At 34.3% G+C, this 20,114-nt stretch overlaps 8 protein-coding genes and 1 pseudogene across 9 annotated transcripts, besides 2 other annotated features; 3 read left to right on the forward strand and 6 right to left on the reverse strand.

The window, feature by feature from the left end:
* Positions 1-15,147: part of a mobile genetic element that runs on past the window's edge.
* On the reverse strand, positions 193-1,593 carry TVAGG3_0333540 (organellar and viral DNA polymerase type B; the record flags this gene model as incomplete). The annotated part of the gene is made up of 1 exon (XM_051230550.1): positions 193-1,593. A coding segment is annotated over one exon (1,401 nt), but the record flags the coding sequence as incomplete, so codon positions are not given.
* TVAGG3_0333550 (KilA, N-terminal/APSES-type HTH, DNA-binding family) lies at positions 2,684-3,409 on the reverse strand (the record flags this gene model as incomplete). Its single annotated transcript, XM_051230551.1, has 1 exon — positions 2,684-3,409. One exon carries the CDS (start codon positions 3,407-3,409, stop codon positions 2,684-2,686), a length of 726 nt encoding a protein of 241 aa, XP_051100281.1.
* Positions 3,652-4,026, forward strand: TVAGG3_0333560 (uncharacterized protein; the record flags this gene model as incomplete). The annotated part of the gene is made up of 1 exon (XM_051230552.1): positions 3,652-4,026. One exon carries the CDS (start codon positions 3,652-3,654, stop codon positions 4,024-4,026), a length of 375 nt encoding a protein of 124 aa, XP_051100282.1.
* On the reverse strand, positions 4,437-5,402 carry TVAGG3_0333570 (organellar and viral DNA polymerase type B; the record flags this gene model as incomplete). Its single annotated transcript, XM_001310914.2, has 1 exon — positions 4,437-5,402. The coding sequence occupies one exon, from the start codon at positions 5,400-5,402 to the stop codon at positions 4,437-4,439; it is 966 nt and encodes a 321-aa protein (XP_001310915.2).
* TVAGG3_0333580 (integrase core domain containing protein family) lies at positions 5,572-6,372 on the reverse strand (the record flags this gene model as incomplete). The annotated part of the gene is made up of 1 exon (XM_051230553.1): positions 5,572-6,372. One exon carries the CDS (start codon positions 6,370-6,372, stop codon positions 5,572-5,574), a length of 801 nt encoding a protein of 266 aa, XP_051100283.1.
* Positions 12,829-13,710, forward strand: TVAGG3_0333590 (uncharacterized protein; the record flags this gene model as incomplete). Its single annotated transcript, XM_051230554.1, has 1 exon — positions 12,829-13,710. The coding sequence occupies one exon, from the start codon at positions 12,829-12,831 to the stop codon at positions 13,708-13,710; it is 882 nt and encodes a 293-aa protein (XP_051100284.1).
* On the forward strand, positions 13,909-14,436 carry TVAGG3_0333600 (protein of unknown function, DUF4107 family; the record flags this gene model as incomplete). The annotated part of the gene is made up of 1 exon (XM_051230555.1): positions 13,909-14,436. The coding sequence occupies one exon, from the start codon at positions 13,909-13,911 to the stop codon at positions 14,434-14,436; it is 528 nt and encodes a 175-aa protein (XP_051100285.1).
* On the reverse strand, positions 14,582-15,016 carry TVAGG3_0333610 (uncharacterized protein; the record flags this gene model as incomplete). The annotated part of the gene is made up of 1 exon (XM_051230556.1): positions 14,582-15,016. The coding sequence occupies one exon, from the start codon at positions 15,014-15,016 to the stop codon at positions 14,582-14,584; it is 435 nt and encodes a 144-aa protein (XP_051100286.1).
* Positions 15,148-20,114: part of a mobile genetic element that runs on past the window's edge.
* On the reverse strand, positions 18,264-18,789 carry TVAGG3_0333630 (annotated as a pseudogene). The gene has a single exon. A coding segment is annotated over exon 1 (526 nt).

A 20,114-nucleotide genomic window follows, 5' to 3' on the forward strand; every position in this document is an offset into this window, starting at 1 on the left:
CAATGTTTTCATAACATCCCATAACGGTGTTGTTCTATCATAACGAACTACATATTTATCTTCTCTCTTTGTATAAATCTTCATCTGTTTCTCAATGTTCATTCCACCACAAGCTTTGAGAATTTCTTTATAGTTTCGAATGAAGTATGTTGTCATTGGAAGTCTTTCATTTAGCATGTAGTGGTCTTCAACAAGAAGTAAGTCAATAGTTCTAACAGTTTCGCATTCTTTTGGTATATATCTCTTTATTTCATTATGTCTTGAGTCATTGAAATAACCAATGGTAACATTAAATGCTATACCTGTTGCGTCAGAAATTTCTTGTACTTTACTTTGAGGAAAGTCTCTAACACGAATGACTTCTCTCATGTGGTCAATAGTTTCTTCATTTACTCCAGCCTGAATGCAAGCATAAACGAAACAATTGTCCTCTGTCATAAGTATTGCAGTTCTTTTGTTCAGTTCATTGAAGATTTGGTAGCGTTCAAGATTTATAGGTAATGTGCAAAGATACTTCCATAACTGACCGCTTCTCTTCTTATAAAACTTCTTTTCACCATTATCTTTCCAAAAGCTTTCTATAAGTGCTGGGTTTCCTGTTTGCTTAAGAGCTTCCAAAATGGCTTTCTGGTCATTTGTCAGTGTGCTTTCATCTCTATATGGTCTCTTTTTTGGTTTGCCTTTCTTTACATCTGACATCGTTAAGCCTTCATATTCTGTTAAATCATACATCTTTATTTCAGTAAGATTCTTTATGTTTGTCAAGAAGAAGTCATAGTGCATTTCAACAATACCTGCAGCATTTGCTTCTATCTCTGATATAAAGTTCTCCTTCAAGAGCTGATGTAGTAATGTTCCAATATTATTGAGGTTTAACGTAGAACATTCATACTTTCCACCAAGTTTATAACATACCATCCATCTTTGTTGCGAGTTTATTTTAATTTTCTCTAAGAGTCTCATGAAAACCTTACCGAAATGTTTGTGTAAATATTCTCTGTTTGGTTCATCTAAAGCTTCGATGTTAAAGTCAATGAGTCTATTGCCTGACTTCACATTTCTCTTCCTATTCTCTTCATCTTTCTTTAACCATCTCTCACCTTCTTTTGGTTTGTCGTCAATGGAACGAATGACATCGTTAGCTTTGCGAACTTGTTCTATAGCACTTTTAAACATCTCTCTTCTCTGTTGTTTCAGTGTGTCGTCTCTTCTTCTTGTTTCACCAACGTTTGCATTTGTTATGTCAAACATTTCTTGACGAACATCATGCGAAAGAGCTTTACGAGTATGACCAACGTTCGCATTTGTTATGTCAAACATTTCTCTTCTTACTTCATGAGGTACTGAACGTCTATGATATAAGTCAATAGCAATGTCATTTAAAGGAAATGCTCTTGCATGGACTTCGTCCTCGCCGCGTTGCGGCTTTATGAACTCATGAATTCTATCATAACTTATTGCACCATTGTAGTCTTTAATGAAGTCAGCGAGTGCTTTTTTGTTTGTCGCGTAATGTTTTGCAACATCTATATTAGCTTCTGTAAGAAGTTGTTTTATTTCCGAGTGTTCTAACTTAGACAACTTCCGATACATCTTTAGTAGGAAATAAAAAAATATTTTTTCGAAAAAATAAACTTAGAAAAATTATTTCTTTATATATTTGCCATTCCGAACTTCGAAAAGATGTTTTATACCAGCATAGAATTTTTCTCTAGAGCTTGGTCTTATATCGTTTTCATGACAATATTTTCTATATTCTTCATATAAAGCCTTTTTTTCATACATTTTATAAGGACAATCTAACCAGAATAGCGCATATCCATTTTCGTTATCTAGGTCTCTATATGTTTGTGGAATTTCGCTTTCTTCTGTTTGTAGAATTTCGCCTTCACTATTTAGTTCTATGTATATATATTGTGGAATTTCGCTTTCTCTATTTAGTTCTATGTCTATATATTGTGGCTTAAAAGGATGTGGGCAAGAAGGGTCTGGCGCTATGTAAAAAGTTAATTTTTCTGTCATCTTTTCTATCGGATAAAAAATATTTTTTGAAAAATTAGATTACATTTTTTTAAGTTATTTTTCAAAATAATTTAATATTTTTATTTTAATGAAACACATGCAAGATTGCAAGTTCTTTTCATACAATGCTCTCGCTACTGCCATCAAGAATGAGTTCAATTGCTTCAAACGTTAATGTTATCTTTAACAAGAAGTTTGTGAAAGAATCTAAGTTCGGTCAGTATGTCAGACCATTAGCTATTGTCATTGACCGCAAACGTTATACTTCACAAGAGTTAGCAGTAGTTTTGAAACAAAAGGGTTTCTTCGTGAATGTCAAAGATACTCATTATACTGTTATAAAGAACTCCAACATTGACTTCTTCAGTATTGCTTGAATCTTTCCGAACAGAAAGAATATAAGAAGGGTGAAACATGTGAAATATTATCCTTCATCTCTGAAGACAATAACGAACAAAGATGTTATACAAAAGTTCTTACCAAAGGTTGAAGAAGCTTCTATTGACATTGACGAAGGAAGTGAAATGGTTGAAGAAATTGACCCTGAAGCTATTTAACCAAAAATATATTTTTGGTGAAGAGGTGAGATTTCACCTGTTTTTTCACCTCATTCTCTCTTCGTTAATGTTGTCGTGACTTCTTCGTTAATGTTGTCGTGACTTCATTCTTCCTCTTTGAAGTTATCGAAATATTCTGTTATTTTTTCCTTCAGTAATGGTAAGTCTTCTTTGAAGGTAAGTATTGTGCAACCTTTGATGTCATAGTGTGTTTGAGGAAGAGTATTTTTGACAATTTCTTTTATTTGCTCATTCGGTGTCATTGAAATCGGTAAGTTTTCACGATAGAACCAGTTTCTGTCAGATTTATATATTTTAGCAAGGTCGTAAAAGCTTTTGTTGTTTCTTCTGACTAAATGCAACATAACCATATCTCTGTCTTCTTCATTCTCCAACTCTTCAGTATAAATCATATACTTATAGTTCTTTTCCTTTCCTTTTGGTACTGAACGCGGTATTCTTTTCTGTATGCTTTTGTCTTTGGATTCAATGACTTCATCTTTTGCTTGAAGTTTCTTTTCCATCTCTCCACGTTCTTGTCTGTGAAGTTCGTCAAGAAGTTTGTAAATATTCCAAGCATAACGTGGTGAAGCCCACATTGCAACTGCATTTACTAAAAGTCTATGAACATAATATCCTCTCAAACCGTTTGGCAATTTTTCACGGTTTTCATAGAGTTTTGGCGACTGGGATTTTTTACCTACTCGCTGTTCTTCACTGTTTTCAGAAAAAAGTACGTCTCGCTGTGCTTCACTTAATAGTTCTATGGTGCTTTGGTTCCTAAACCAGTCTTTAGGAAGCTTAGTATCTGGAGCAAAACAAGCCGTCAAAATACTTTGCATTTGGTACATGTCGTCTTTGACAGAACGAATGAGTCTCAATTGTTTGTTATACTGTATGTATTCGTATTCTTCATTTATGACTTCATGAACGATAGCAGTTGTTGTGTTCTCTAATGTTGACATATCTGTCTTTACATACAGGATAAAAAAATAAATAAAATAAAAACTAACTTTATTTTTTTTGAGATAAACACTATTTCTTCACAACATTAAATTTTATCCTGTATGAAATGACTTTAAAAAGATTATTGACTGACTTCGAATACTATCTCATTGACGCACTGACAGACCCTCAAAACTGTGTTGAAAGTTCTTTAAGCTTTAAGATTGAAGGTACGACGCATTTTGTCTTCACTTACGTATTGAAAGAATATGACCGTTATCATAACGAAGTGAATCAAACACTAATAAAATTTGTAGATAAAAAATTGGTTAACAATGAATATTTTAAACGTGAAGACCCAAACACTGCTGGAGATGATGAAGAATACAGACAAGTTATTGAAAAAAATAACGCAAGATTAGATGCAATAGAAAAGAAGTTTAATGAATGTCTTACAAACACGTATGAATATCTTATGCAGTGGGAAGCCAGATGGAAATAAATTTACGTCAAATATGCAATTTATAAAATCTTATGTCGACAGGCTACGTAGCACAGTGGTCTAAGGTGGTGTTATGGAGGGGTCAGGGTCTGTGGTTCGAACCGCGACAGCGCCGTATTTTCTTATTTTCTTTATTTGTCTTGTTTGTCGTGAATAAAAAGTGTCATAAAAGTGCTCTATCTTCCACGGGAATAAATAAAAAATTTACTTTATTTCTTCTTTATTTCTTTGTTCCCGTGGAAGAAGGGTTTTTGCCGTTTTTTCTCAGCCGAAATCAACGATTTTTTCATTTTTGGAATCCTTAGCAAATGAGGAATCTTTTCTCTCGTGGAAGCTTTGACCAAAAATATAATTTAGGTGAAGAGGTGAGATTTCACCTCTTTTTTCACCTAATTTTTCACCTCTTTTTTTCACAAGCGTTTTACATGAATTGTACGATGTATATTTGAAATCCTAAACAGTTTTGTAGCTTCTATTTCTTCGCTGAGGATATCAAAAGTTTTAACAATGCCGAAAGTCTCTTTATATTTCTTCTTGACGTCAGATAGAAGGAAATCTTCTACTGTTGGATAGTTTTTGTTCAGAAATGCTAACATGTCCATTTTATCTTCTGCTGGCTTTTCTGCTTCTTTCTTTAAGTCTGCATAGTCGTTTCGCATTCTTTCTATCTCTTTGACGGAGTAGTTATATTTCCTTATTGCTGCTTTACATTTTGAACATTGTGGGTTCATTTTTGCATTATACATTGAAATTTGACCTGCTAGAACAACTAAAGCGTCAATTGCTCTCTTCATCTCAAACATAGCGGGTCTTAGTTGTTCGTTCCATACTTTGCCTCTTCTATCTTTATCTCTTATTTCCCAAACACATTCAGCAACTAACGAAACAAAGTTGTCGTAGGTCTTAAATTCTTCAGATTTATATATGTCAGAAACATTCTTATATACCATATCGCAATCTTTGTCCATAACTTTATGGTTGCAATGAAAACCAAGGAATTCATAATTTACTTTACGTATGAACTTCTTTATTTCTACTGAGTCAGTTGCTTTGACTTCAATTTCGTCGAATTCAGGAATAGTTAGTTTTTGATGCTGAATTTCAGGTAGTTTAGGTAAATGGTCGATGAGGTCCTCCATTTCATAAAGATACTGTTCATTTGTTTCATCTTTCGCACTACAGTCTAAATTACTTGTTAAAAGTTCCTGCTTAATTTTTTGTATTTCTGTTTCGAAAGTAAATGAAGAAGGAATGAAGCTTTCCATCTCTACTAACATAGATGTTGGATTCATGACTAACGAGTTTGGTGAAGTTGTTGTGGACAGAGTCCCGCCGTTCGCGGCTTGAATTGTTGTTGTGCCGATTGTTGAAATCATATCTTTTATACAAAATAAAAAATAAATAAAAATAAAACTAACTTTATTTTTTCTATCTTAAGGAAATTCACGAAAATTCAAGAGGTGAAAAAACAGGTGAGAAAACAGGTGAAATCTCACCTCTTCACCTATAATATATTTTTGTCTGATTTACATCCAACGAAAAAGTTTAGAAGAATTTTCTTATTCTTTCTGGCATGTTTTTATCTTTCCAGTACTCCCGCTCTAATGGTCCCAGATGAGTTGGTTTAGATTCTCTCAAGTTCTTAGATGGTATAACATCTTCAACGCCTCCTTCATATCTTACTTTATAAGTGTCATCGTTTATGTTGTAGTCAAGTATTTCAATAACCACTCCTCGCTTTGCTTCGTCAATGGTTTCAGCAAGTTTGCCATTACTACTTTCGACTAATTTATGACGAGGGTAAAATGCTATGGAGTCGTCAGCAGCTTTTATAAGATATCCATTACCTTGCGTAGAGTCTACGATATAATAATTTCGACTTAACCTTAAACGTTTCTTTGTCAACGGTTTGTCGTCAAGAACTACACGAACTTTTGTTCCAGGAATGAGAGTAAATTGTGTTGAATTTCTGATATTTTGTGTTTGACTTCGTTTCTTTTGTATATACTTTTCTTCTTGTTGTTGTGTCATTGAATTTGGTGTATGTCCTGTTGTAGAATGTGTTGAGGAATTGTAAACTTCGATGAAATGTTTCATTGTTTCTTCGGTAAAGTCTCGCTCTTGATTTAAATCTCTGAGAGTCCTTATGAAGCGGTTAATGATACCGAGTATGTTATGGTTATGGTCTTCAGTAGTGTAGTGAGTTATGTTATGCTTAATGAGAAATTCTGTGATTTCGTTGCTGAGGTATGCACCGTCTTGGTCTGATGTTAAAATACTTGGGCTATGTTCTGCTACAAACTTTTGTAAAACTCTTAACACTTCATGAGTTCCTTTATTTCTCATTATATACGCAAAAGCTTTGCGAGTGTTAACATTAATGAAGATGAGGAATGGTTTATGTCCTCCTTTTCTGCTTTGAATGAGAGTGTCAAATTGGTATGCGTCAGGAGTGTTGGAGTAAATTGGTAAAAAGTAGTCGTAAGGATTTATTTTTGTTTGATGTACAACATTTTTGTCAAAGAACCTTTTCACTTCAGCTCTGTTAGTAAATCCCGAACTCTTTGCAGCTTCATTGAATTTCTTAAAAGACCTCCATGGATGTTGTTCGAATACTTCTTTCAAGCTCATTTATGTAAAGTTAAAGATTTTAACCAACTCGTATCCAAGCGTGCATTGTTATATAAGGAGGCATATAATCTTTTCCATTACCTGCTGGGTCTGTAATACCAGCTACAACATGTGTATGATTTCCTGCAGTTCCACAGAAAATACCTGTGCTAACATCTTTGGGGTCATCTGAGATATCATATCTATTCATTCCCTGTCTATTCGAACCCGCTGCAAGATTTATATAACCTCTTTTTGTTATTGAATGTGAATGGTTTCCTTCCACAGATGTTCTTCCACTGAACCTATGCATATGTGAAGGAAGGTTTTCAATACCTATTTTCTTTGAACCTCCCATCTTCATTGACTGCGTATTAGTGTAGAATGGAAAACTGTCAACTATTTCATACCATCTACCACCAAATAAAGTGTTTGGATTTATTGGATTCATAGACGTATAAACAGCTCCTATAGGATATATTAAATCATATATGCTCATAACTCTATAAACATATTCTAAAGAACTTATGTCATTAAATACCATTTGGAATGTATCTCCCGGATGAAATGTTGCATTTGTTCCACTTTTATAATGTAATGTTAGTTCAATAGAATTATCCAAGAAAAATTCAAAAGTATCTGGTTGAAGACCTCTAACAAATTCAAATGGAGTTGCTGGTTCACCATTTATAATTTCTGTTGTAAATGTCATTGTATCTGGTTTCGAAAATTTCTTTGTTAGTTCTGTATCCACATAAGTTTTGTCGGCTTTACTGTCTAACATTGCTGGTAGTTCATATGCTTCAAAGTTTCTGGCATGACCTTCGATATTCCTGCAACTCTTATCTAAATTGTTAAGAGTATCTTTTACGCTTGTACTCGGATTCTCTAAAGGTGCACTTGAACCCAAATCATAGTTCAATATTATGTCGTCTGCTCTAACAGTAGTGAAGGATTTATGTGTATGATTTTTGTCGGCTTTACTGTCTAAAGAAGTTTGAAGTTCATTTATATCGGAGATATTGTGTTTATGAGATTTCAAAACTTTGTTCGTTGCGTCAAGTTCTGTTTTGTCAGCTTTACTTTTAATAGCATCTTCAAAAGTTATTTTTGACTTAACTCTCAAAGTAAATCTTGGTTCAACTAATACACCGTTAACAAAGAAGTATGAAGCATAAATTTCAGCGTTATAACCAAATGATTGTGGTGCTATACCTGTGTCATACTGTACAGTACAGTGTATGTCATAACCTTTAGCACGAATGAATTTATATCTTCTTTCATTAACATTTTTCGTATTCACTTTTTCACCCTGTGTTAAATATCCATGATAGTCCGTTATAATCTGTTCATCAGAACTTATATAATGAACATGGTTTTTGTCTGCTTTATTGTCTAAAGAAGTTTGAAGTTCATTTATATCGGAGATATTGTGTTTATGAGATTTCAAAACTTTGTTCGTTGCGTCAAGTTCATTTTTGTCCGCTTTACTATTTAATGTAGCTTGAAGTTCATTTATATCGGAGATATTGTGTTTATGTTCTTTATCTGCTTTTTCGGCTAATTTCTCTTCTATCTCATTTATTTCAAGTTCATGCCTACCACCACCTCCCGAAGAAGTATTTTTCTTCAGCTCTTGAAGAACGTCCACTTCGCCATCTTTGGTGTCAATAATGAGACTTTGAGTTAAAACCTTTCCTGTCTTAATGGATGTTTGTAAAACTTCTTCTTCACCGTGTTCGGGGTCATGGTCGTCGTCATATCTTGTGAAATCAGAGATGTTGTCATACATTAAGCATATCTGTCTCAAAAGTTCTGCTATTTGGAATTGGAACGAAAGATATACAGAACTTTCATCATCTCCTAAAGTCAAGTCTGCTTTCTTAAGTATTTCTTGAATGTATGCAATGAGAACAGAGTACCTTGGAAAATATTCGAACAATATTTCATTAGCTGTTGGTTTTGGTGGTTCTTCTGGAGTTTCTGTTGTTTCAGTTCCTTCTGGAGTTTCTGTTGGAGTTTCTGCATCTCTTGACTTCAATGCTCTTGCTCTCAAAGACCTAAATGTTAGAGCACCGGGTTTTACAAAGGACTTTATAAATGCTTTAATAGTTCCTGGTAAGTTATTGTTAGCATTAAGTAAGTTCCTTATGCTTCCATCATGTACGTCCATAGCACTATGTAAAAAATCTATACTTTTCTTGTAGTCAGCAATAGACTGACTGTGATTTTTTAAAGATTTGTCAATACCTTTAAGCCAATCTTCATGCATGTCTGATACTGAGCCAAGAATATCATTTGCTTCCTTTAGTGTATTTTGTGCTTTTCGTAAAGTATCCAATCCCGTACGTGCATTGTTTGCTATACGTCTTACAGTATCTATTTGACTCCTTGTTTCTTGCATCCAACCAGATAAAGTTTTAATAGTATCCGAACCATTTGAAATGAAGTTCAAAGCATTTTTAACATCATCTAAAGCTTCTTCACCAAGTACTGCCCATATCTTTCCGATTTGGTATTGAAGAACTCCATATGAAGCAGCTGTTAAACCAGTATTTATAAGGTCCCATATCCATGATTTAGCAGTTTTTCCATCCTTTCCATCCTTTCCATCCAAACCGTTTTCGCCTTGAGGTCCTTGTATTCCTTGAGGTCCTTGTATTCCTTGAGGTCCTTGTATTCCTTGTGGTCCGGTGTCACCCTTCTCTCCTTTCAGTTCATCTTTATGTTCGTTATAATATTCTAATGTCATAAGGTGTACATCATTACTGCTACCAGCAACTCCTAATATTTGTTTCTCATTCATGACTAAATTCTTTAGGCATTTAATGTTGTCGTCAAATCGAAAGCTCTTTAACAATTCAATGAGAACATTCAGTACTTTCACTAATGAGGCATCTACTGTAGAATTTATATATTGCACCGTTCCATCATTTATGATAGGAACTTTACTTATTGTAATGAATGGGTCATAAGTGTTAAAAGTATCGAAATCAATGACTTTTTTAGTTTTTCCATCGTCAATGACTAAATCATTGCCTTCAATGGTTAAAGTTGAGTTTTCGTTTACTAGTTCATGTGCTCTTCTTGCTTCATTTGTTTCATACGCATATGCAGCAATAGTCATATTTTAATGAGAATAAAATGTTGTTCTATTTGCAAAGTACTGACCCAAACGAATACGGAACAGTAAAGCTACAAACAAACTTAGGTCTTCAGAATGAAGCGCTTGCTTTCAGAGTTGTTGACTTCAATACTATCGCAACTTTTGTCATAACAGATGAAACAGATTTCATGGAGTTTGAAATAGATGGAAAGAAGCATGAAATAAGATTTCACAATAATGTAGAATATAAGATGGAAACATTAGCTGGAGTGTTAAATGCGCTCATAAATACTACAATAAACAAGGAGAACGAAGAAAACTTAATGAATGTTAAACTTATTGCAGGAGTTTTGAAGTTCAGTTATGCGAAGGAGTTTAAGATAACACGAATGAGTCATAGAGTTCAATTGCTTCTGGGAGCATACCATATGACATTTCCTTTGAAAAGTATTGACAAAACGATTGAGATGAAATCTGTTCCATACGTATGTTATGGCAATTGTTTATACATTGAGTCAAAAATAGCTAATGTCACAGGTATTTCAGGAGTTAATAGTAAAGGTTCAGTAGAATATAAGTCTTTCTGTTATGAAGTAAATTCAATGTTCATTCCAAACGTTCCTGTCATAGCAACTCATTTAGGTAAATGGGTTCGCATTAGTCCTCATAATTTGAAAGACATGCAATTCAGACTAGTTGACTTTCAAGGAGAGCCTGTAGAACTGAAGGCACCAGTGCGAATGACTGTTGAAGTAGACTTTTTAGAAAATATTAAATGCAACAGCTTACAAGAGAACTCAGAGCTAAAAATATAAAGTATGAATGTTATGTATTAGGTCATGAACTTTGGTTGTTGCTGTTTGATGAAACAAATGAGTTAGTTATGTCAGTCAAGAGAACAGAAAAAGGCGTCAAAGGCGCCGAGCGCAAAGCGCTATATTGTGTTAGTGAGAACTGCACCAAGTCAATAAGATTAGGTTTGCATTATGAAGATGAGTTCGATACTGTTGAAGAAGTTTTGGATAGATATTACAAATTGCTAACTTGAAATTTTTTTGACTAACGGCGCAAAGCGCCAAGATGGGCTCAAAGAGCCCTCCTGACTGCTTTAATTTACTAAAACATATTTCAAACATAATTTATATTCTGTTGAAAGTTTTGTATACTCGTTCGAATATTTATACTTAAACTCAACTCCTGGAGTACCTGGTATTTCAATGATGCGGATGTTACCTATTTTCATGAATGGTGGCGTTTGACCACAGCATTCGATTTCAGGGTCGAGATAGTCAATGACACATTGTTTCCCTGTTATTCGTGATATAACATTTTCAAGGTCCTCCTTTGTTAGAATTATTTGGTTCTTGCTTATAAGATTTGTCAAAAGCTTCTTATCGTCTTTGAGTAAGATAGTTTGATATAACTGAAGAAGGTAATGGTCTACGTTATCTGAAGGATTTGTTTGAACATTTGTGTAAGGGTTGTCGTTGGCTTCTCTTGAAAGAATTTGGTCCAGTGGTGGATACTCTAACTTAACATCTGATGTAGCGTTAGCGTTTGAAGCTGAGTTTAAATTCACGGCGCCATGCGCCAAGATGGGCTCTTTGAGCCCTCCCGACTTAAGTTCTGGTTCTTTTTCTTTCAAACACTCCGAACTATAGTTCTTTATGACAATATTGTTTGTCGTTCGTGAGTCAACATTTGATGTTGGTTCAATTGGAACATTAACGGCACCAGCTAAGATGGATTTGCTTCTCATTTCATATAGAATAAAAACCTTTTATATGTATGAAATGAACAATATACTCGACAAGGGTTTGAATGTAAAGCTAACGAATGAAAATATTGTTGAATTCACTGAGACAGGTGCTGTGTATAAAGATGTAGAACTACTGAACAAAAGAGCTAAGGGAAGAAGCAGGAACATGAACAAAGGGTGGAAGCCTATAAAAATTTATGTCAATGATGGCTCAGGAGGTTCAAACATAAAGTATGCAGAAAGTTATAGAGTTTATGCGCTAAAAGGTGAAAAGCCTTCATTTAAGAACAGCTATTCTAACGCATATCCTCAAAAGTTAACGGATGGGGAAGTGGATGATATGAATGACAGCAAAAATATTAACAGAAATGGCGACAGAGATGCATGGAATTTGTTTACCATCAGTCAATTGAAGGTTAAACTTTAAAACAATGTTGGTCGTTCCCATGGAATATTTTTGACTTTAATGGTATTAGTCATGATATGAATCTCAAGGTATGAACGAGGAGAGATGAGAGACTTATATGCTTCCCAAATTTCTTCAAAAGGTAATGTTATACCTGACTGTTTCCAAATGAGTTCAATATCATAGCGTGAGAAACCTTGAAAGATAACGAAGTCAGTTATGAGACGTTTTATGTTTAAAGCTAAAAACCTCCATGTTTGCATAAGTATTGCTACAGTTAAGTGGTAATGTCTGACTTTAGTAATGATGTTAGCTAATGGTGAGTCAGGCTTTGACACTAAACCTTTTCCGGCGAAGTCGTCGCAAACGAGCAGAGTGTTTGAAGGATACTTTTTGAAGGGGTATTTTGAAAGTTTTGACAGAATGTAGTTTGTAAGTCGTTTCATATCGTAAACTCCTGAGTATTGACGTAAGTGGTGTTTGTCAATAATTCTTTCCATCTCTTCTGAAGTCTTTTGCATTCCTGACTGTATAAATTCAACGATGGCATAATATTTCCTCTTACGTCGAATGTAACGTTGAAGAAATTCAATGAGTTCGCTATCTGGAACTTTAACGACAGAGGCTTGAACTTTTGACATAAATGTTTTCGCTGTTGAGTCCATAGAGTCTGAAGTTGCTGATATAATGATTTGGTCATAATATGAATCTTGACCTAAACGCTCTGTTATGAGTATATGACGAATGAGGTTAAATGTCTTACCTGACCCCATCTTTCCACAATAGAAATAAACACCATTTGAACAGAACTCATAGTCCTTACTGAAAGGAAGAATAAGAGAAGAGTTAAGTTTGTCTGTAGTTTCATTCATGTCTTCATCTACGTCATGTATTAAATGCTTCATTTTATCTCCATTAAAAATGCAAGTCAGAAATATTCAGAACATAGCACCGAGTCTAACTGACAAGAGTATAAAGATATACTATGAACACGTTATGATGAAACCAACCAAAATTCAAGAAAGTCAGTATACTTATGAATATCCAAGACACTGGGTAGAGTATGTAGGAGGTGAGAAAGCTATTGAAATAAGACAAGTTAGAAGTATTCCAGCAGGAAGGACAATATTATTGAAGAACTTTAATGTTTTGAGATATAATGATGAGACAAAGAAGCAAGATAGTTTTCCTATTGCTGTGTATGTGAACCTAGACACAGGAGATGACATGAAAGTTTTTAACACAAAGCTTCAAACGGTAGTGAGAGAACAACTGACTGCGGAAGGACACCCATTACCTTCAGAAGTTACCATAGCGTATAATTTTGAAACAAATGCAATAGATTTTAAAGTCGTCTCTGCAAAGAAGTCAGGTTTTACATTTAATGAAGCAGATGTATATTCGAATGAAAACTTCAAAGCTATTGCATGGTTAGATAATGACGATTGCTTTAAGAAAATATTTAAATTCAGTGACTCAACGATGTCAATAGATGACCTTCGTGGAATGTTACCATCGACGTTTACAGTAGAAGGTTCAGCAGGATTGCTTACAAGATTGTCAATTGGTGGTATTTGGTCTCGTGAGAACATTGTTATAAAATCCAGTATAAGTGAATTTGCTGAAGAATCTATATTATGTCTTTCAAACTATATGTATTCGCCGCCGAAGCATTATAGTATAACAAACTTTGTCAGTAAGTTTAATATAAGACTTGTTGAACCTTCTTCAATGAAAGATGTTGTGCTACCCAAAGACGGAAAGGATGGACTCATTATTGAGATGATTTTAATAGCATATTAAATGAGCTTGTTTTTAAAGGTCATTCATGATGAAATAACTGTTGTAGAAGATGTTAGCAATTGTTCAGACATTTTGAAGCGTATAGATGAGATAAGAAAGAAGTTTATGAATGAGAATGTTTATGTTTCATTGACTTTCTCCAGTAAAGAGAACTTTTATGAGATAATATTGAAGAGAGATGATTTTAATATGGTGTAAATGGTAGCTTGGGCAGCTTTAGGCGCAATGGGAACAAAAGCATTAGCATTTGGAGCAAAAGCACTTGGGGCTTATGACGCAGTAAATAAAATGAGTGGAGGAAGAGTTTCGAAGACATTAGATGCAAATAAAGGAAAGATTGGAGGCTGGGTTGCAAAGAAGTTAAGATTAAATAAAATAGGGCTCATAAATAAAGCATCCAATTTGGTTGCGACTGAGTCAGAAAATGCTTTAGGAAAGGACGATGAGTTTGCAAAACATGCAAAAGACTTTAATGACCAGATGAAAGGTGAAACAATGCATTTAAATAGAGTCGATGGAACTAAAGAAAATGTTTCTTCTCCACCAGTAGTTCTTCCGTATGGTCCCTATGGAATGTATGGAAACCCTTACGAAAGACCATTTGACCCATTGACTGGTGGAAGTAACTGGTATCATTACGGACGAAGAAGAAAGACAGTTAAGCTGGAGACAGACGTGAAGAAAGCAACTAAAAAGAAACCAAGGAAGAGAGTTATAAAGCAATGAATTCAACATGGTTAGAAAAGAGGTTAGAAAACGTGTTAGATCTAACATTCTAACATAAACATTATTTTTGTGCTATGTTTTCATACGTGTGAGGGTGGTGATATCATTAATTTTTATATAAATGACAGAACAAAAATATAACATTCTACTCAGCAGGAATGAGACCCTTACTGACTATGTATTCGTTTAATGCTTGATGAAAACAATGGTACATATTATCGTATGGGTATACACAACGTCTGTTTCCATCGTCGTCGTATATGTAGAGCTCAAATCCAGTCCAACCTTCTTTTGTACAATATGTAGCTTTATTTAAGTATGCATTTATGTAGATAAGGCAATTTTCTTCATCGCTCCAGAAATAATTTTTCGTCATTGTTGAAATAGTTTTCGTTCCTCTGCGACCATAAGGAATGTATGCAATGAACTTTGCGTCATATGGGATTGTAATATATTCAGGGTTTCTTTCATCGTCAATGGGTCTGTCTTTGTTAAAATGCATGTTTCTCAGTTTTACTTGAGTTTTGAATAGTTCACGGAAACGTTCTGGGAAAGAGTCATAGTAAATGTAGTCGGACATGTCTTTGTAATGAAATAAAAAATTTAAAAAAATAAAAATAAGGTTATTTTTATTTAGTGAGGACGGTAGTGAAGTCGTTAGTGAAGCGTCCTTTAAAGGCATTGCACATGGGGTAGTGCTTGGGTCAAATTTTCGGGATTATATTTCAACATATATTTCTAAGCTTCATATACAGACTTATATACTGTTGTGTCGTTCTTCATGACAACTTCCCATTTACAATGAATGGCATGTAACATGGGTTAAAATAGGGTCAACTTTTCATAGTCCTTCCATGTTATGTATTTCTCGTATTTCCATCAGAATAACAATATATTTGTCAGTAATGTGAGAGAGTATTGACCAAAATATAAACGTTTAGCTTCGTCAGCTTCATACGCATATGCAGCAATAGTCATATTTTAATGAGAATAAATGTTGTTCTATTTGCAAAGTACAGACCCAAACGAATACGGGACAGTAAAGCTACAAACAAACTTAGGTCTACAGAATGAGCCACTTGCATTCAGAATGGTTGACTTCAATACTATCGCTTCATTCGTTATAACAGATGAAACAGATTTCATGGAGTTGAAATAGATGGAAAGAAGCATGAAATAAGATTTCACAATAATGTAGAATATAAGATGGAAACATTAGCTGGAGTGTTAAATGCTCTCATAAATACTACAATAAACAAGGAGAACGAAGAAAACTTAATGAATGTTAAACTTATTGCAGGAGTTTTGAAGTTCAGTTATCGAAGGAGTTTAAGATAACGATGAGTCATAGAGTTCAATTGCTTCTGGGAGCATACCATATGACATTTCTTTGAAAAGTTGTGACAAAACGATTGAGATGAATCTGTTCCATACGTATGTTATGGAATTGTTTATACTTGAGTCAAAAATAGCTAATGTCAAGGTATTTCAGGAGTTAATAGTAAAGGTTCAGTAGAATATAATCTTTCTGTTATGAGTAAATTCAATGTTCATTCAAACGTTCCTGTCATATGAACTCATTTAGGTAAATGGGTTCGCATTAGTCCTCATAATTTGAAAGACATGCAATTCAGACTAGTTGACTTTCAAGGAGAGCCTGTAGAACTGAAGGCACCAGTGCGAATGACTGTTGAAGTAGACTTTTTAGAAAATATTAAATGCAACAGCTTACAAGAGAACTAGAGCTAAAAATATAAAGTATGAATGTTATGTATTAGGTCATGAACTTTGGTTTTGCTGTTTGATGAAACAAATGAGTTAGTTATGTCAGTCAAGAGAACAGAAAAAGGCGTCAAAGGCGCCGAGCGCAAAGCGCTATATGTGTTTTAGTGAAACTGCACCAAGTCAATAAGATTAGGTTTGCATTATGAAGATGAGTTCGATACTGTTGAAGAAGTTTTGGATAGATATTACAAATTGCTACTAAATTTACTAGCAAAGCAAGATCTCAACTTGATCTTAATACTAAAACATATTTCAAACAAATTTATATTGTGAAGTTTTGTATATCTCGTTCGAATATTTATACTTAAACTCAACTCCTGTAGTTCCTGGTTTTCAATGATGCGGATGTTACCTATTTTCATGAATATGGTGTTTGACCACAGCATTCGATTTCAGGGTCGAGATAGTCAATGACACATTGTTTCCCTGTATTTCGTGATATAACATTTTCAAGGTCCTCCTTTGTTAGAATTATTTGGTTCTTACTTATAAGATTTTCAAAAGCTTCTTATCGTCTTTTGAGTAAAATTGTTTGGTATAACTGAAGAAGGTAATGGTCTACGTTATCTGAAGGATTTGTTTGAACATTTATGTAAGGGTTGTCGTTGCTTCTCTTGAAAGAATTTGGTCCAGTGGTGGATACTCTAAACTTAACTCTGATGTAGCGTTAGCGTTTGAAGCTGAGTTTAAATTCACGGATTTCAGCTCTGGTTCTTTTTCTTTCAAACACTCGAACTATAATTCTTTATGACAATATTGTTTGTCGTTCGTGAGTCAACATTTGATGTTGGTTCAATTGGAACATTAACGGCACCAGCTAAGATGGATTTGCTTCTCATTTCATATAGAATAAAAACCTTTTATATGTATGAAATGACAAAATCTCGACAAGGGTTTGAATGTAAAGCTAACGAATGAAAATATTGTTGAATTCACTGAGACAGGGCTGTGTATAAAGATGTAGAACTACTGAACAAAAGAGCTAAGGGAAGAAGCAGGACATGAACAAAGGGGTGAAGCCTATAAAAATTTATGTCAATGATGGCTCAGGAGGTTCAACATAAAGTATGCAGAAAGTTATAGAGTTTTATGCCTAAAAGGTGAAAAGCCTTCATTTAAGAACAGCTATTCTAAACCATATCCTCAAAAGTAACGGATGGGGAAGTGGATGATATGAATGACAGCAAAAATATTAACAGAAATGGCGACAGAGATGCATGGAATTGTTTACCATCAGTCAATTGAAGGTTAAACTTTAAAACAATGTTGGTCGTTCCCATGGAATATTTTTGACTTTAATGGTATTAGTCATGATATGATCTCAAGGTATGAACGAGGGAGATGAGAGACTTATATGCTTCCCAATTTCTTCAAAGGTAATGTTATACCTGACTGTTTCCAAATGAGTTCAATATCATAACGTGAGAAACCTTGAAAGATAACGAAGTCAGTTATGAGACGTTTTATGTTTAAAGCTAAAACCTCCATGTTTGCATAAGTATTGCTACAGTTAATGGTAATGTCTGACTTTAGAATGATGTTAGCTAATGGTGAGTCAGGCTTTGACACTAAACCTTTTCCGGCGAAGTCGTCGCAAACGACAGAGTTTTGAAGGATACTTTTTGAAGGGGTATTTTTGAAAGTTTTGACAGAATGTAGTTTGTAAGTCGTTTCATATCGTAAACTCCTGAGTATTGACGTAAGTGGTGTTTGTCAATAATTCTTTCCATCTCTTCTGAAGTCTTTGCATTCCTGACTGTTAATAATTCAACGATGGCATAATATTTCCTCTACGTCGAATGTAACGTTGAAGAATTCAATGAGTTCGCTACTGGAACTTTAACGACAGAGGCTTGAACTTTTGACATAAATGTTTTCGCTGTTGAGTCCATAGAGTCTGAAGTTGCTGATATAATGATTTGGTCATAATATGAGTCATTTCCTAAACGTTCCTGTTTATTGACTTCACCATTTTATAAATTTCTGTTGTAAATTGTCATTGTATCTGGTTTCGAAAATTTCTTTGTTAGTTCTGTATCCACATAAGTTTTGTCGGCTTTACTGTCTAACATTGCTGGTAGTTCATATGCTTCAAAGTTTCTGGCATGACCTTCGATATTCCTGCAACTCTTATCTAAATTGTTTAGTGTATCTTTTACGCTTGTACTTGGATTCTCTAAAGGTGCACTTGAACCAAGGTCAAAGTTCAATATTATGTCGTCTGCTCTAACAGTAGTGAAGGATTTATGTGTATGGTTCTTGTCAGCTTTCTTATCATATAAATCTTGAGCAGTGAATTTAACATTATTTTCATCCTCCATGACATAAACATTTCTACATCTAATGTATTTCATCGTCCGTTATGTTTTCCTCCGATGTTAAACCTTGTGGAAAGTTAGGAGGTTTCCAATATAATGCATCCCACCAGTTCCTTCAACCGTTCCTTCAATACTTTCTATACCAACAGTTGTGAAGAAATCATGTTGTATGGTTCTTATCTGCTTTCTTATCTAACATTGCTGGTAGTTCATGTGTTTCAAAGTTTCTGGCATGACCTTCAATGTTCATACATTTACTATTTAAGGAGTTTAGTGTATCTTTTACGCTTGTACTTGGATTCTCTAAAGGTGCACTTGAACCAAGGTCAAAGTTCAATATTATGTCGTCTGCTCTAACAGTAGTGAAGGATTTATGTGTATGGTTCTTGTCGGCTTTACTGTCTAAAGAAGTTTGAAGTTCATTTATATCGGAGATGTTGTGTTTATGAGATTTCAAAACTTTGTTCGTTGCGTCAAGTTCATCTTTGTCAGCTTTACTTTTAATAGCATCTTCAAAAGTTATTTTTGACTTAACTCTCAAAGTAAATCTTGGTTCAACTAATACACCTTTAACAGAGAAAGTAGAGGCATAAATTTCACCGGTATAACCAAATGCTTCTGGTGCTTTAGCTACATCATACTGTACAGTACAGCTTATGTCATAACCTTTAGCACGAATGTATTTATATCTTCTTTCATTAACATTTTTTGTCTTCGCTTCATCACTTCGTGTTAAATATCCTGGTAGTCCGTTATAATCTGTTCGTCTGAAGTTATATAATGAACGTGGTTTTTATCTGCTTTTTCGGCTAATTTCTCATTAACATCATTCACTTCTAATTCAACTCTTCCGCCAGAACTCTTATTATCATTAATCTTTTTCATTAATTCGGTAATTACGTCATAAAGACTATATTCTGTTTTCGGTTTTGTAAATAATGAGTCAAAATTTCTTTTCATCATTACATCGCTGACATTAATGATATCACCAGTTCCTTTTTCATTTATTTCTTCATTAGTTCTGCAATAATGACGAATATATAATCTGTTAATTTATTCTCTTCATCGAGGGTTATAGAATGTTTTGAAATTGAATCATTAACTCCTCTAAATAAATCAATAACTTCAGGATACACGTTTTTAATGTCTTGAATAACCCGACCAGTATCCTGTTGTTCATGTTCTTCGTTCCCGTCGTTACGTGGTTTTATATCTCTAACCATCATCAACGCAGCCATAACCGGAGGGTTTGTTGCTACCTGTTCGAAAATCCGTCGTTATGTATGGTATATCTAAATAATTTCTTTGTGTTTGTTAAAACATTTGAAACAAGTCTTTTAAAACCATCTACAAAATTTCCTGTTTCACCTAATGTTCTTGCAGCATTTACAAGCTCACCCATTCCCGCTTTTGACCCCAAAAACGTCCATATTGCATTTATTTCACTCTGTATAGTTGTCCATTCAGCGAAACTAACACCCGCATTCGCTAAGCTGAAAATGAAATTCAGTGGATCGAACTTAATTCCACCTTCTTTTTCAATTTCAACGAACTCACTAACATGAGATTTTAAAT

The sequence above is a fragment of the Trichomonas vaginalis genome, chromosome V (assembly GCF_026262505.1).
Source record: "Trichomonas vaginalis G3 chromosome V, whole genome shotgun sequence".
NCBI lineage: Eukaryota > Parabasalia > Trichomonadida > Trichomonadidae > Trichomonas > Trichomonas vaginalis.